Source organism: Phaethon aethereus (genome assembly GCF_964289735.1).
Source record: "Phaethon aethereus genome assembly, chromosome: 1".
NCBI lineage: Eukaryota > Metazoa > Chordata > Aves > Phaethontiformes > Phaethontidae > Phaethon > Phaethon aethereus.
The window spans coordinates 121,006,856-121,021,711 of NC_138575.1; the positions used below are offsets into that span (position 1 = coordinate 121,006,856).

At 39.8% G+C, this 14,856-nt stretch overlaps 1 protein-coding gene across 1 annotated transcript in view; it reads right to left on the minus strand.

The window, feature by feature from the left end:
• DSCAM (DS cell adhesion molecule) overlaps nt 1–14,856 on the minus strand; it is a 491,161-nt gene that overhangs the window by 53,347 nt on the left and 422,958 nt on the right. The window contains exons 21-25 of the mRNA XM_082014240.1: nt 13,010–13,163; nt 6,512–6,629; nt 5,498–5,661; nt 1,994–2,092; nt 1,238–1,426 (exon numbers count right to left, since the gene is read on the minus strand). Coding sequence (XP_081870366.1) covers nt 1,238–1,426; nt 1,994–2,092; nt 5,498–5,661; nt 6,512–6,629; nt 13,010–13,163 — 724 coding nt within the window. The remainder of the gene's footprint in view (nt 1–1,237; nt 1,427–1,993; nt 2,093–5,497; nt 5,662–6,511; nt 6,630–13,009; nt 13,164–14,856) is intronic.

Here is a 14,856-nt window from a genome sequence, read left to right on the forward strand (position 1 = left end):
GTAGCTGACTCATCCCTGGAAAAATTCAAGGTGAGGTTGGATGGGACTCTGAGCAACCTGATCTAGTTGAAGATGTCCTTTCTCATTGCAGAGGGATTGGTCTAGATGACCTTTAATGGTCCCTTGGAACCCAAACTATTCTATGATTCTATGATTTAGATGTTATTTGAAGCATGTGTAAACCTTATATTTCATACAATGAAAATAAGAATACTCAAATTCTACTTCTCTAGATGTCCCTTTCTTTAAGACCATTCTCCCTGACCACCGATAATCTCAGCATGTGTGCAGCTGATCTGTGGTCTCCGCTGACCTTCAGCAAGTCATACCATTCACAGCTACTGCATACCACGTCTTCTCTATGCCACTGAGTGTTAAATGAAATGTCCACCTTGCTGTTGACTCTTGGGAGATCTGCAACAGCACAGGTGTGATGAAGAGCATAGAGAAGGGCAGACATACCTACCAAAGTAAACTTTATTATGAAACTGCTCCCAAATAAGAGTATTTCTTACAATGGGTGAAGAGATGCAAGATGATCTTTAGAGCATTATGCAAAGCTACTGCACTCTGTTGACATATGGGCAAGACTCTCTGCCTCTTTAAATGCGTCAGTTGCTAAATTTGCTCGTAATTCTGACACATAATTGCAATGTGGAACTACTTTCAGCCATCAGGACCAAGGGACCCATTGCAGATTTAGCTAAAAATTCTGCAAATTTGCACTGTTTTGCCTTGCAGAGCTTTATGCAAACTTTTCCTTTGTTTTTGACACTTATCCTTTTCAAAGGGTGCTACTTGCATGGCTCCTGCAATAACAGCTTGGAGCAGAAATAAGACATCAGCTCCATTTCCTCTACACATAAATATACTCCCCATCTTCCTTCAACATCCAGATAAATAACCCCCTGCATTTTTAAAAGAAGAGAAGAAACAATTTTCTCATGGCAATAGCAGTAGTTGGAATTGTTATAGCCCATGTTAGTGGAGACATTCCCTTCTCAAATACCTACCAACCCATCTTAGGCAAAAATTATTACAGAAATAAGGATAGAATATCAGCCGGTATGTGCTTCAAGTCCCACAGTAACAGCCTCTTCTGTCACAGCATGGACACAATTGGAAATGTTTCCAAAGCCAAAAATATTAATATATCAAAGTGTGTCTTCTCATCAAACCAAGATCTACAGCAGATGCAAGAGCTTTAGGTGAGCAAAGGGGGTGGAAATCAATGTACCTTTTCCAAGCGTTTTTGCCTCAATGATCTCGCTGATGCGTCCTGGCCCCACTCCGTTCTGAGCAGTTAAAGTAAACTTGTACCAAGTGCCACATTTCAATGTTTCTAAACGGTAGGACCTCTCACTAGGGCTAATGGGAAAACTACCCCACTGCTCACTGTTATCTTCTGAGTACTGCAAAATATAACCTGGAGGAAAAGCACAGATGACAATGCTAAGCCAGATACAAGCCACAAATTCTGCAGGTAATATGACAAGTCATTTTAAAGGCCTAATAAAGACAGAAAAATCCCATGCACAGGAAGACATACAGCTCTCCCCTGACTAGAAGATACCAGGTAATACATTTTGCCTACCCTTATAACAACTTAAATATCATTTTTATGATCTCTTCAAAGGGAAAAGAAAGGAATAAACAGTTCTAAATACCCTTCAATCAGAAACAAATACCAGATGATGAACCTGGACCCTCAAAAATGAATGGTTAGAGATTATATGTCTGAAAAATCAGAGACAGTAACTGTCAAAACAGCTGAGCATACACTGGAAGAAAGTGATTAAATATGTGATTAAACCACCACAAAAAGAAACTCCAATTTACTGAAAGCTGTTATCACGAAGATAGTGCACATTAAGCTGACAGCAATACAGATTGCTTTGTTTTCCTTTTTTTTGTAGCCATTCATAATTATAGACTAATCCTATCAACATATAATAATTTAGTGAGAAGTTGCAATTAACTCGAATTATATTACCTCGGATAGAACTGCCACCATTGTCTCCAGGTATCCAGGAAAGAGTGATAGAGGAAGATGTAGTTTTGGATACAGTGAGTCTTGGCTGGTCTGGTGGAACTAGATAGGAAATAGTTAAAAATAGAAAATAGATTCAAATGATTAGACGTGATCTTAATCCCTTCTAACAGTCATTTATTAAATAACTGTTTTGAGTTGCAAAAAATGCAAAATACTTCTGTCAAAATGTCTGTTTAGCTGACATCCTAGGTTAAGACAAGAGCAGACAAGCGCTCATTTTTTATATTTAATTTTCTACACAATTTTGTCTTTCAGTTCTTAATCCTTGCTTTCCTCTGAATTTTTTGTATCTGTCCCATGAGACATAAATGGCATATGAGCTACACAGCTACACATTTTTCATTATTTTCTGTATCTGTTTTAGGGAAAAGCTGAATTTTTAGTGTTGGGAAACAGATGTCCACGTGCAAATGATGCCCTATTCATGCATGTGTTTGCAGACTATTACGGCAAAAGTGGAAAAAAAAAAAGTACATAACAAGAGTTTCTGTCAGTGTAACTGTGAGTGCTAACTAGGTAGCATAGGTAGATCTTTGATCGGAGGTAGATGCATACCTCTTCCAGATCACACCATCTAGTCACCCAGGCTTTTAGTATAAGGAAGACACAGCTCTATTAGCAAAGGCTGAACAAACCTGGAAACACTTCAGTTCTGCTGCTCCCCATAAACTTTATGGCTGTGTCTAAACTGTGAGACATAAGAACCGCACTGTTCCCAGGACCAGGTCCTGACAGAGCGCAGGAATAAGAGGTCTCATCTCCCATCCTCTGCCCTGTGCCCCGTTTCCTTTGGAGGAAAATCCAGCATGAAAGGGCAGAGAAAGAGCCATGCTATATCCCAACAAGTCACCCAGGGTAGGGAGAGCTGGGACTGAGAATTGGAACAGCAAATTGAGACTGAGCAACCTGATCTAGTTGAAGATGTCCCTGCTCATTGCAGGGGGGTTGGACTAGATGACTTTAAAAAGTCCCTTTCAACCCAGAGATTCTATGATTCTATGACAGGAAATGGGACTGGGAACTGGGACAGTTTAGGCTCAGCCTGAGTAACACCAAATTGCACCAGTGTATAGTGGCTGGGTTTCCAGAGCTCAATGCTCAGGGGCAGAAAGCGGCAAAGTAGCCAGTTTCTTTTCACCTTGACGGATCTATCATGAGCCAATATGATCATGCGCTAGTTAGAGTCTGGAGAGCTCATCTTTTGACTTCTGCCCGAATCATTTAGCTAGTTCTGTTGTACAAGTGAGGTAAACAAAACCATGGCACAAAAACTGTAAGGCCACGGAGGACATTGTTTGCTAAAATGGAGAAGAATGGCAGGTGAAACGTCAAAGAGCTAGTTGAGTATTTGTTAGAGGCCTGAAGGGTAAATATTTACTAACACTTCACCCAAGTGTTTTTCATTTACAATTGTAAGTTCAGAAATTGAAAGGGGGAGAAAGGGAAGTTCCTGTTTCAAATCCATAGCACTGCTCTCGTCATGCACCGCAGCACTGTGTCTGGCTCGCTTTATGGATTGTTTTCTGAGTCAGTGTTACTAGAGTTCTCCAAGCTCCCCAGAAACGTAGACAAAATTGAGCTTTGCTGCCTCAAGAACAAGGAATGAGACATGGACAGTGTTCATCGTGGGAAGGGGTCTCAGAAGCAGCGGCAAAGCTGGGGTGGGAAGCCAGGGAGGAGCGACGACAGGGCAGTCACACCTACTCGGGTGACTGCCACTGCAAGTGTGGCGAGGGGGTGACAGCGTCGGTGACCACTGCTGGCAGGAGCTGCCATTTCCCTGCCGTGGTTACTGCTCGACAAACGCCAGCCCGCACGCAAGGCAGGCCGGGGGTCACAAGCGCTCTGTCATGTCCAGCCGCCTGCTGCCAGAGGACATTGCCTGCTTTGCCTATGTTTGAGGGATAGCTCCGCCTGCACAGTGAAACTCCAGGAAAAGCTCCCTGCCGCAGTTCACGTTCAGGTCCTCAGATCGCAAAACAGCAAGTGCTGATACGAAGTGGAGGCTGCTGGTTTACAGCTACAGACTAGTTCAAAGAGAAGTTGATTTTACTGCGCTCACAGCTAAACAGTGCTAAAGAAAACAAAAAAGACAGTTTATATTCTAAAGGAAAACTCCCTGTATGAATGGATTTGTACCATTATTCTGACTGACTTGGCTGATTCCATGGAGAGACACTGCACACACTACAGTGTGAAAGATTTATTGTAGAACCTTTCATCACAGCTTTACCGTACCTACGAAAGAGAGGTCCCACATATTAAATGCCAGTCTTTCTCTGATCCTCAGGGAAGTAATATTGATTTCCTTTAAGTTACTGCAGTTCAATAACAACAAGGATATGCAATTATGAAAGTACATAGTGAAATACAAATACAAGGTTTCCATTTGATAGTGTTTTCTCTCCCTACTTCCTGTTGCAGTCATGCTTCAAACACTGCAGAAGAGCGTCTTCAGGCTCTGTTAGATTGTAGGAAATTTAATATACGCTATGGCATTTGTTTCAAGGCTTAGTGGAACGGTTTATGCAGAGAGAGTTGGACTGCAGTTTAAACAATCTCTTGCTGTGTTTTCGTAAGTTTGGACTAGAAGTTTAGATTGCATGTCAAGGGGCAGAAGAGTGACTGACCACAGCATGGTCCATATTTTCAACTCAGTTATTTGCTTCCCTCTGGTACAACAATTTGCAGCCAACTGAAGCACTCTTAGTATCTACTTTAGTGTAAGTGAGCAGGGAAATCTCCTGCATAGGGAATTCTTGGTGTATGAATACACATGCTCTGCTTCACATTATGGTTAATGTATTTCTATATTGTCATTGCTTTTATACATATCAACACCATAATGGATACATTATATATATTTCAACATACATATAAAAAGTAGCTGCTAATATGTGCTAGTTGAAGATGTACTGATGTTTCATTTTAAATGCTTCCTCATATGCACCATCAATAAAATTCTGCTCTTGCGTAATGAAGTTTTTGTCCAAGGTTTCAGTACAGAAGCAAATTTCTGTTGATAGCTTTTCAAAAGTGGAAGTAAAGATCTTCAGCTCTTTCTGAATTTTGCAATTTTTAAATGATATATGTAATATTTGTAAGGAGAAGGCATAAATTGATATTTTCTGTGTGAAGAACTGAAGATAACTGAATGCAAACACTCAGTTGTCAATCCAACAAAAGCTTACATAGAGGCTGAAGTGCAAGTGTGTGAACCATTCCACCAAATGCAAAACATTTGCTATATCATAAAATGTTGATGGCTGAGTCAGAATGACCTGTATAATATTTCACTTATTAAATTGGAAGAATGAAATTTGTATTAATACATGTTAATACTAGTATTTTACATACACCTGCAAACAGACATACCTATGCATTACCAGCACATAGCAGTCAATAGCTGTGATAACAATTATGAGATAGATCCAATAGTCTTACCTTGTACCTGCAAATTCAAAATTATTTCATCTGATCCCCAGTTGTTACTGGCCACGCAACTGTAGTATCCAGAGTCTTCTGCTTTCACAGTACGGATGACAAAGCTGCCATTGCTAAAGATGCTTCTTCGCCCATCAATCATCACTAGACTGGGTGTCCCGTTACTACCTCACAGGAAGCAAAGTGCATACATTAAAGAAGTTACAATCAAAGTTACTCAGAATTGGATTTTTTTTTGAAGCAACTAAGAATGGAAAAAAGAAAAAGGTGTGGGGGGGGAATCCTCTTTAATAAAGACAGCAAAGGAATATTTTCTGTTGGGAAACATCTGCCACTTGCTTAAAGAATGCACATATCCTGGCCCCAATTTGAATGAAAATGGAAATTCACTCCTTCCTTAACTATCTGCTATTTCATAAAAGTGCCAGAATAAGAGTAAAAGGAAGTTAATGGCTACAAATTCCATCCTTATAAAATAATAGCTATTTGTATCAGTGCACAAGGTGGTTTCATAGCACTGCAGTATCACTGCTTACAGAGTGCTTGGATGAAAATTATTGTGTGTTTGGATGAAAAAACATGTGTGTTTCCAACTGACTCTGTCAAACTGTGAAACTAAAGACCAAAAGAGAATAACAGAAAACAAAATATGTGCAAGACATGTACACTGCACTCCACAGCACGCTTCAATGCATCAGACATTTTGCTTTCTCAGACTAAAACTATTTGGTATGCCTGAAATTAAAAAGAAAAGACTCCTAGGTTTTATGTTTTGAATGTTTACATTTACCCCTTCTTTGTAACCTTTCCTCTCTTTTGATACCTTCTAATCACCACAGCCAATTAATTTGAGTTCAAGGAATTTCTGAACTACTCGTCTACTGTGCCTGTGTGCAGTCCCTGCAAATGGTCCTTCTCCTTCCTGACACCGTCATCCAGGATGACCGGCATCGCACCCCTTAGGATTTTAAGCAAATGGGCTTTATTTGAGCTATACATTTAGTTGCTGGTTACCTATCCTTCATCCATTTGACTGTTGGAGCTGGGTCTCCCACAGCTTTGCAAGGGAGGACAATGTCCTTCATCCAGGGAGTTGTCACCGTGCCGCTGAATGTCAAAATCCTGGCAGGAGCTGAGCAAGAGAGAGCAAGAAAGACTGAAATGAGGTGTTCATTCATACAGCCCTTGAAAGGGAAACACAGACACACAGAATTAAATGTGGAAAACCAAACCAAGCTGTTTCAAGCTATACTTTTCGGAAACAAATTCATTTTAACTCATAATATCAGCTATTTATTCAGGCACAAATATTATAGTTTTAGTATCTGGAAGACAAGTAACTAAAAGAGAGATGAGGTGGAGGACTGGAAGAATCCGTGTGGAGAAAAAGAGCAAAACCAGTTATTGATCATCTCTACTGATTTCTATATATTTCATAGTAGAAATTATGGATGAAAATATGTCCAAGGGATGCTTCTCTTGAAACTTCCAGCAGGAAATGTCCACAGTAGACAAATGTCTTATAAAAGCTAAATTATTGATACATCACTGTTACAGCAGCTACGGTATTAAGCAAAATAAACCTTCACATATGTACGTGTTAGTACATTGCAGAGTCTTTCTGAAGTCCACAAATATGAACAAACTCTTAAGTCAGTTTAATTTGTGTCAGCTCTTGTATCACCTAAATATATCAACAAAAAAACCACTCTTGTAGTTTCAGTTTATAATATACAGGCACACTAGGGTCATGTTAGAGCTTTGTTGTACGTTATCACTCAAGAATCACCCTTGATAGAAATAGACTTCTTCTTGGCCTCTAAATATACATTTCAAAGGCACACACTGAATACAGATACACAAAATACTGTATTTTTAATCCTGATCTGCTTCAGTCATGCACACTGATCAGAATTTATACTTAATAATCCATTTTGCACCGATTAGAATACATGAAAACATGAGTCAGCATCAAATATAACTGGGACACTTCATCTAAAAAAAAAAATCATGCCTAAAAGAACAGGTCTTGAAGACTTAGGGGAAATTACTTGAGTAGGCTGCAGTAGTACTTGAGATATTCACAAAAAGAGAAGATTTCACAGGTTATATGATCAGTTTGGACTGTGTTGCCTATGTTCTCTTCAAGCATTGTTGAAGACTAAGCTTCTTGAGAGATTTTCCTCTGGTCAAAATTTTAACTGAAAGCACAAGAAACAGCTGTTTAAAGATTCATGTAATGAATGGTAATGGACAAAGTCAAGGTTAGGTAATGGAACAACATTACTTTCCTAACAGCCAAGCATCGGCATGTCCTGTCCTGGCTAAACAGCAGCTGAAGACCCCTGGCTCCTTCCTTCTGGCAGCTCTGGTGGTCACCCCGGCAGGAGGGTGCTGTGGCGTCTGCTGCCCTGAGGAGGTGGTACACCAGGAGGGTGTAAAGGCACTGGTCGTTTTCCACTGTGGCACCGCTACGGCCATACCTTCTAGAGGAGATTTACACAGGCCTATACTGCCACAAGCCATGGGCTAATTAACCAAGCTAACTGAAACAGAAAAACATTCAGTCTACCCAGAGACATGGTGTGAAATGCTGACTCCACTGAAGTTAGCGTTAGAAGGCTCATTTGTCTTCAGTGGTGCCAGGTTTTCATTGCAAGAGATGCCTAATGGTACTCATGCCATCTTTAAAAAGCAGCAGGAGATGCTGTCTGCTGTGACTGTCTACAAAACACAACTGTAAGCATCTGGACTGCTCCTAGTAGCTGCAGTGTATTCTGAGCAATGGAGCTTAGAAACTCAGATTCCTGTTCCATGCAAAATTCCCTGTGCAACACAAAGCCTGAAAAATCATTTAAAATGAACCATTAATCCTGTTTTTTAAAATATCCAGCTATTTCCAGCTGCTGCCGGTTACCTTAGGACAAAGCATATCTAATGCAGAAATCCTGCTGAAGCCTTTGGCATGACATGGAACCACTGTTAGCAAACTTCCTGTGATATCCCTTTATTTTTAATAGTTATTTCAACGCAAATTCTTCTTTAAGTCATAGGTGGGATATCAGATCTCCAAAGCACAACATTTATGTTATAGCTCTTGGTTTTCAATATCCTGTGTGTCACATTTTAGTGATGTGTGGAAGTAACACAAACCTCACAGAAGCCTATGCCAGCAGTAAGATCACTTAGATAACTCAGAAATGCACATTACAAAAGCATACTGCACTATTTTTGTGAAAGTACCCACAGCTTATGGATTATTTTATTCCTTTCATGTACTGAGTGCTTTTAAAAGAGATGGTAAAACAGCATGAAAATTCTTAGCTCCAATTTTCTTCATAGCTTAACTTCTAATAATGTTCTGAGACTGTTGACAGGTACACAAACAACAGAAAAGTAGAAACAAAATAAATGGCTAGTGAAATTAATCTGAAAGCAATGTTTGAAATGCTAACAGGCATTCATGAGATTAAAATACCTTGAATCTCACAGACCTCTCCCTTTTGAGGGAGGGGAGCTTTATGCAGCATGTAGGAAATTCAACTGCAGGGCTTACCTCTTTGTTATCGAAGCTGCCCACAAGCCTACTGACTACCCACCAGCCTTACATCAGATGGTGTGGCACTGGGTTAGGACTGTGTCTCTTCCTATTTTTTTGCAAATTACCCAATCATTAACTGAAGATAAAGAGATGTCTTCACAAAACAGTGCACTCATTTATGCTAATGCAGTTTTCTGCAAGTTTGTTTGTTTAAATTATGAATCCTATTACCTATGCTTACTGTCGTAGAATAAGAAATGGGCAGAAATTCTTTGCAAGAGGCTGTAACACACTTTTTGTTATTTTTTTTCTCTAGAGGACACGACTGAATTTTAAAGGCAAGCTGAACAAGAGCTATGACAATTCACTGCATCTCAGCTTAATCCAAATACAGGAGCCATCAGTGAATACCCTGGCTCAGGAGTTTCTTTCTTTTACTTTCTCACAGAAGAATATCCTGTGTATTCCAGTATAATAAGCCATTACAGGAAAAGACCAGTGGGGTGTGTGTACTATCATGTGAGCCCCACATGCTCTTTAAAAACATTAAACACACAAAGCAACATAGACTAGGAGGCAAATCTGTTCAACATTAATGCTCAAGTAGTCTACAAGAACAGGGGAAACTCAACACTAAAGTCAGAGAGTTCTCTCCAGAGGATCAGATTGCCATGGGTCTAGATCTGCTATCATCATGTTGTTGGCAAATGTAATTCTCCATCAGTCATGGTCAGGAAATAAGAGGAACAAGGTGAGTTCAGGCTTTTCTGTCTTTTAGATATATTCGATAGGTTACAACCACAACGTTCAAGTCATCAACAAAGCACAATTTGAGGGACAGGGGCATAGCCTGCTTACGTGGAGACTGAACTTTCATTGCCATGATTATTTTCTGTTTGTTGGGGTTTTTTGCTTATTTTTGTTAGTTAATTACAGAGAATAACAATCTGTTCTGAGAAACAGAGACACTGAAGAAAGGGATGTTAACTTGAATTAAGCTTTCATTTAAATTGGACTATCCATTTCACATCAAACTTCTATCTAGACATTCTCCTTGTTCTCAAAGGGGTTCTTAAAGGGGTTATAATTAAGTTGACATAATTCAATTCAAAGTTAACTCTCATTAGATGTCATGATGGTATCATTACTTGGACAGTTACTGTGAAATAAGTGGAGAAAAAAAGGAAGCAAACAACTTCACAACAATGACCCATAGGATGTTCTTGCACTTGGGACGTGGCAAAATCAGGCTATAACTGCTTCTAACCCTGTGATGCATTACTTGCTTCAGACGTACTGGGGGGTGAGAAAGGTCTTCAAGGCTATTAGCTCTGCCCATCCTTCTTCATTGTGCATCCACTGCCCTTATCACTGATCACCACTTTCTCCTAGCTCTCTAAAATGCCCAGTGGTGCATTCATACAGGAAATCTTGTAAATGATAAAATAATTTCTAACCTGGCTACATCCAAAGTTCATAAAATTACTATCAGTATTCCGAGTGTCCATCACAATCCACAAATGGATTATTCATCACTTTTTCAGTCCTAAATGCATGTAGGAGAAGTTTGTCCTGAGCATCTTCTAATGGAGACTTTATATTGGAGTATCAATACTAGCTCTAACATTGACAGGATGCATTCTACTGTCCTTCAAAATAAAGTCTTGTTCACACTGACTTGTCTATATTGAGGTAATTAGTTATTTTTCCTTGAAGTCCCCTTGTTTTTTCATACAAGCTATTTTTAAGTTCACCTATTTCTTATCATGGATCATGTTAAATAAGCTTTGGAGAAGGAGAATTAATTCGAGTTTCTGGTAAGCTTGTTCAATTTGAGTACATGGGGGTTAATTTGTAACTTCTCTATCTTTGGCAAAACAAGAGCAGTCGCATACTGCATTTCCTCATAACTAGAGGTTATGAATCTTGGTACATGCAAACTCTGCATTGTTCTGCGTTCATCTTGTCTGAACACTTCCCTCATTTTTAAATGCATAGGACATGGAGAAAGAGAACTTCCAGCGCACTATGTGCAGGGGACCCTACATACTCCTGGGTTTTCCTGCATCCTTAATCTATTAGTATTGCACCATGTTGTTGTCCAATTGGTTTTGCTCTTATTTGAGCATCTATTTTTATGCCTATTGTTTCCTTTTTTCTTTTCATCACCACACATTCATTATACACAGGTAAGAGCTGGCCTAAAAGGAGGAGCACACTGAAACCTTTGCCCTGTTTCCCTGAGATGTTTTTTCATAATCTTCCTTCACAGATGTCCTTTACACTCCTCATCCACCTTTCAATATCTCAACTTTGGTCTCACCAATGTTCATAATGCAATATGCAGTTATCCTACAGGAAATTCAACAATGGAAAAGCTCCAGACTTTTCAGATCCTTCAGATTTTTCATAGCCTTGCAGACATCCTTCAGGTCACTCCACTAACACTGTGTATCACCTAAGAGAAAAAATCTTATGAAAGACTGTATAAAAATGCCAGAAAGAAGCAGAAAGTGAAGGTGACTCTTCTCAGCTGACAGACAAGAACTGTAAGCAATGGTATGGGGAGAAAGCAGTTCCCTGCTTGTTTCGACTTAGGTCTCTTTACCTTGCTAGAACCCTCCCTGTATGTACACCAATAAATCTTCCATTGTGATCTACAGTAGTGACATAATAGTTACTACAGACTTCTCACAGCCATGTTGAAAAATATCCATCTCATATGAAAAAAAATTTAGCCTAAAGAAGAGAAAGAAGAAGCCTAAAGCAAATAAAAGACATGAAAGTTCACATCACAGTCCTGAGAAACCCTCTTTGCAACTTCTATGCATTGGGAATCTATCTCATGTTGAAATAGTACCCTCCAAACACTATCACTGCCATCCATGCCAAGTAGCTTTGATAGTTAATCTACCAGCATCAAACTGGTTATCTACCACCTGTAGGAACAGCAAGCTTCCCTATGGTGATGGTAGATGCTTTTCCATGCAGAGAGCACTTTCATGTTGGTGGCATTTGGCTAAAGTTCTGCAAAACTTTTTTGAAAAGTATCTGTCATTATAAAGCACTAGACACTTTACATTACTACATCATTAGCCACATGACCGAAGAAATAGCAGGCTTGTAAAACTGTAAAGTCAATTAAATGCATACTTTGCAACTCTAGGGACCTGTGCAATACACTGTTCATACTGGCACATGCTGTGATGTCACCAATTTGAGCAGGGAAAAAAAAATCAGTCTGAAGACCCCATGTAGAGATTGAGTACTGATAGGACTCTTCTTACTTCGCTGTCCAAAAGGTTATGTCTCTATTTTCAAGCTAAGCTGCTAAAGTGTTCTAAGCATCACATCTCACAGTACAGGTAACGGAGAATTCATAGGCCCAAGCAGTATCTTTTAATAGAACAACTAATACAGCTGGAAAATAATATGCAAGATTTGAGGCACATTATCCCTTCTTCATATCTGAAATAGAAGCAGCAAGCTTCAAAGCTAATGCAAGTTGAGAACAATTGTTCAGAGTTTAGATATGTTAATCAGACCATTTTATACAGAAGATGGTACCTGTGGAGTACACGAAGTATTAGTAAGGAGAGGAATGATAAAGTTGTTATCTTGTATGGCAAGAAAAAAGAAAGAGGCACATTCAGAAGGGGAGGGGGATAATCTGCAAACCTTCTGTACCCCACAGAAGAAGATAAAAATTGCTCCTAAGAGCAATTTATTTCCTTCTAAGGTAGGTGGGATGAATTACCCCTAGAGGAGCACGTCATTTTCTCTCTGCTGACTACAGCAAAAGCTTGGGCAATTAGCTGAGAGTTGTCACCTAACTTTTGGAGAGAACTGAAGTTACTCCTGACAAATCCCACTCTCAGTAAGCAATGAGGCATAAAGAAGCCATGTGCCAATTATAACAGTAATTAGCATTGTAAAGTTCTGGAATGCTTTAAAAAACACTGTCATTGTACCTTTAGCTAGCGGTTCCACAGTGATAATCTCACTGCTGTTGCCTCTTCCCGCAGCAGTCACTGCTACCACCCAGACGCTGTACTGGCGATTCCGGCTCAGGTTAGGGATTCTGTAGGAAAATGAGTCGGGAGAGGCTTCAAACTCGCTGATTACCTGTGGTGGGAAAGACAAATGTTTCCAGGCTAAAATAAACAGTATTTGGAGAAAGTCTGCTAAGCTGAGTGCTACAAAGCCTGTTACTTCAGAGTACTTTGAACAAGTTTCAATTGCTCCAAAATGGCAGATGGCAATAAACAGAGCAGACACAATAACCTGTTGAAATCAATATATATTCAGTGAATTTGGGCCTATATTTTGTTTACAAATTGTTTTTATTCAGGTTAGGACTTTTATGTGTCTCTTTATTCTTGGGGGGTTGGGATATGGAATTTAAGTGGACATATGTGACAAATTTTTGCCATCAATAGTTCTGACAAACCGATTGTGTTTTACACAAAGCTTTCCCAACAGACAATTCAGTCCTGCATCTGCTGTGAAATCTGGAGTTTACTACTTGAGATACATCTTTGGTCACCTAGAACCATTGTGCTGGAGTTCCTTATCCCTGGGTTTGGTGGCTTATTCCTGCAGCAATGGAGTGAACCAATAAATAAAACTGCATTCTGTAATAGACTGTTCAAACGTCCCGAGTCTAGTTTTGTTTAATCACAAAATTACTTCCATTCAAAGATTCCCAGCAGAAGGTCATCTCAGCTATTTAGCTGCATTAGCAGGGAAGGACAAGCACTGGAAGAAATGCCAGTTCAGTCGACTCTTGCACTGTCACTCAAGTGCCTCAGCCGCGGGCGAAGCTGACCAGCTGCTAAGCAGTACCTGCTTGTCGGACAGATGTTCTGCAGCCTGCTTGAAGTGACCTGTGTGAGGAAAGGTGCAGAGGAATATGTAGATTCCTCCAGGGGACATGGACTTTGTGCACCTCAGCACATCCTCCACAGAAAGCTCGGCTCCTTGGTGGAGGAGAAGGGAAACCTCGTCAGCCCTCGACAGGATTACAATGTTCAGCGTAGCCAGTTTTACTATAGACACGGGCTTTGTGATTCTTGTATGTAAAAATAGAAGGGTAATGAACCATTAGAATGAATAAGAAAATACTCACTTCCCTGTGCAACGCTGAGCATGGTAATGGCTAACTAGCACTAAGCTAAAAATAATTAGAATGTTAATGATGCAGAAAAGATGATTTTACTAGGAATCAGTATTAAAAATAATGCATCAGTGTAATCTAAATTTGATTCAGACTGACAGAAGGTATGCAAGAGATCTCTTTGATATACAAATATCTGCTTGTGGTAAAGCCCAATTTAATCTGATTAGCATTTCAAAAGGCAGGTTGACCTGAAAGCATTGGAATATGTAATCCCTCAAAGTGAATTCCAAATAAATAAGGGACGTTTCTGAGATATCATTAAACACCTCTCCAGTGTGATCTGGTTTCAGATCACAGTTTCAGCTACTGATTGTGTCACTACATTTCTCTGTTCTTGAGCTGGCATCTCCTACAGCCATCTCATCTCATCTCATCTCATCTCATCTCATCTCATCTCATCTCATCTCATCTCATCTCATCTCATCTCATCTCATCTCACTTTTGAAATCTAGAATGAAGACACCTGTACCTAAGCGAGTCACCTTGGGACTCCCTGAGGGGAGTCAGAGACCATGCAAACAGGTTTAAGGCAAGGTTCTTCTGGCCTATCTGAAATGCATACATTGCAGTGGGATGAATCATGCCCTTGAGATACCTGTGTTTCCCCACCAACTATAGAAGTGTTCATATAACTAGCCC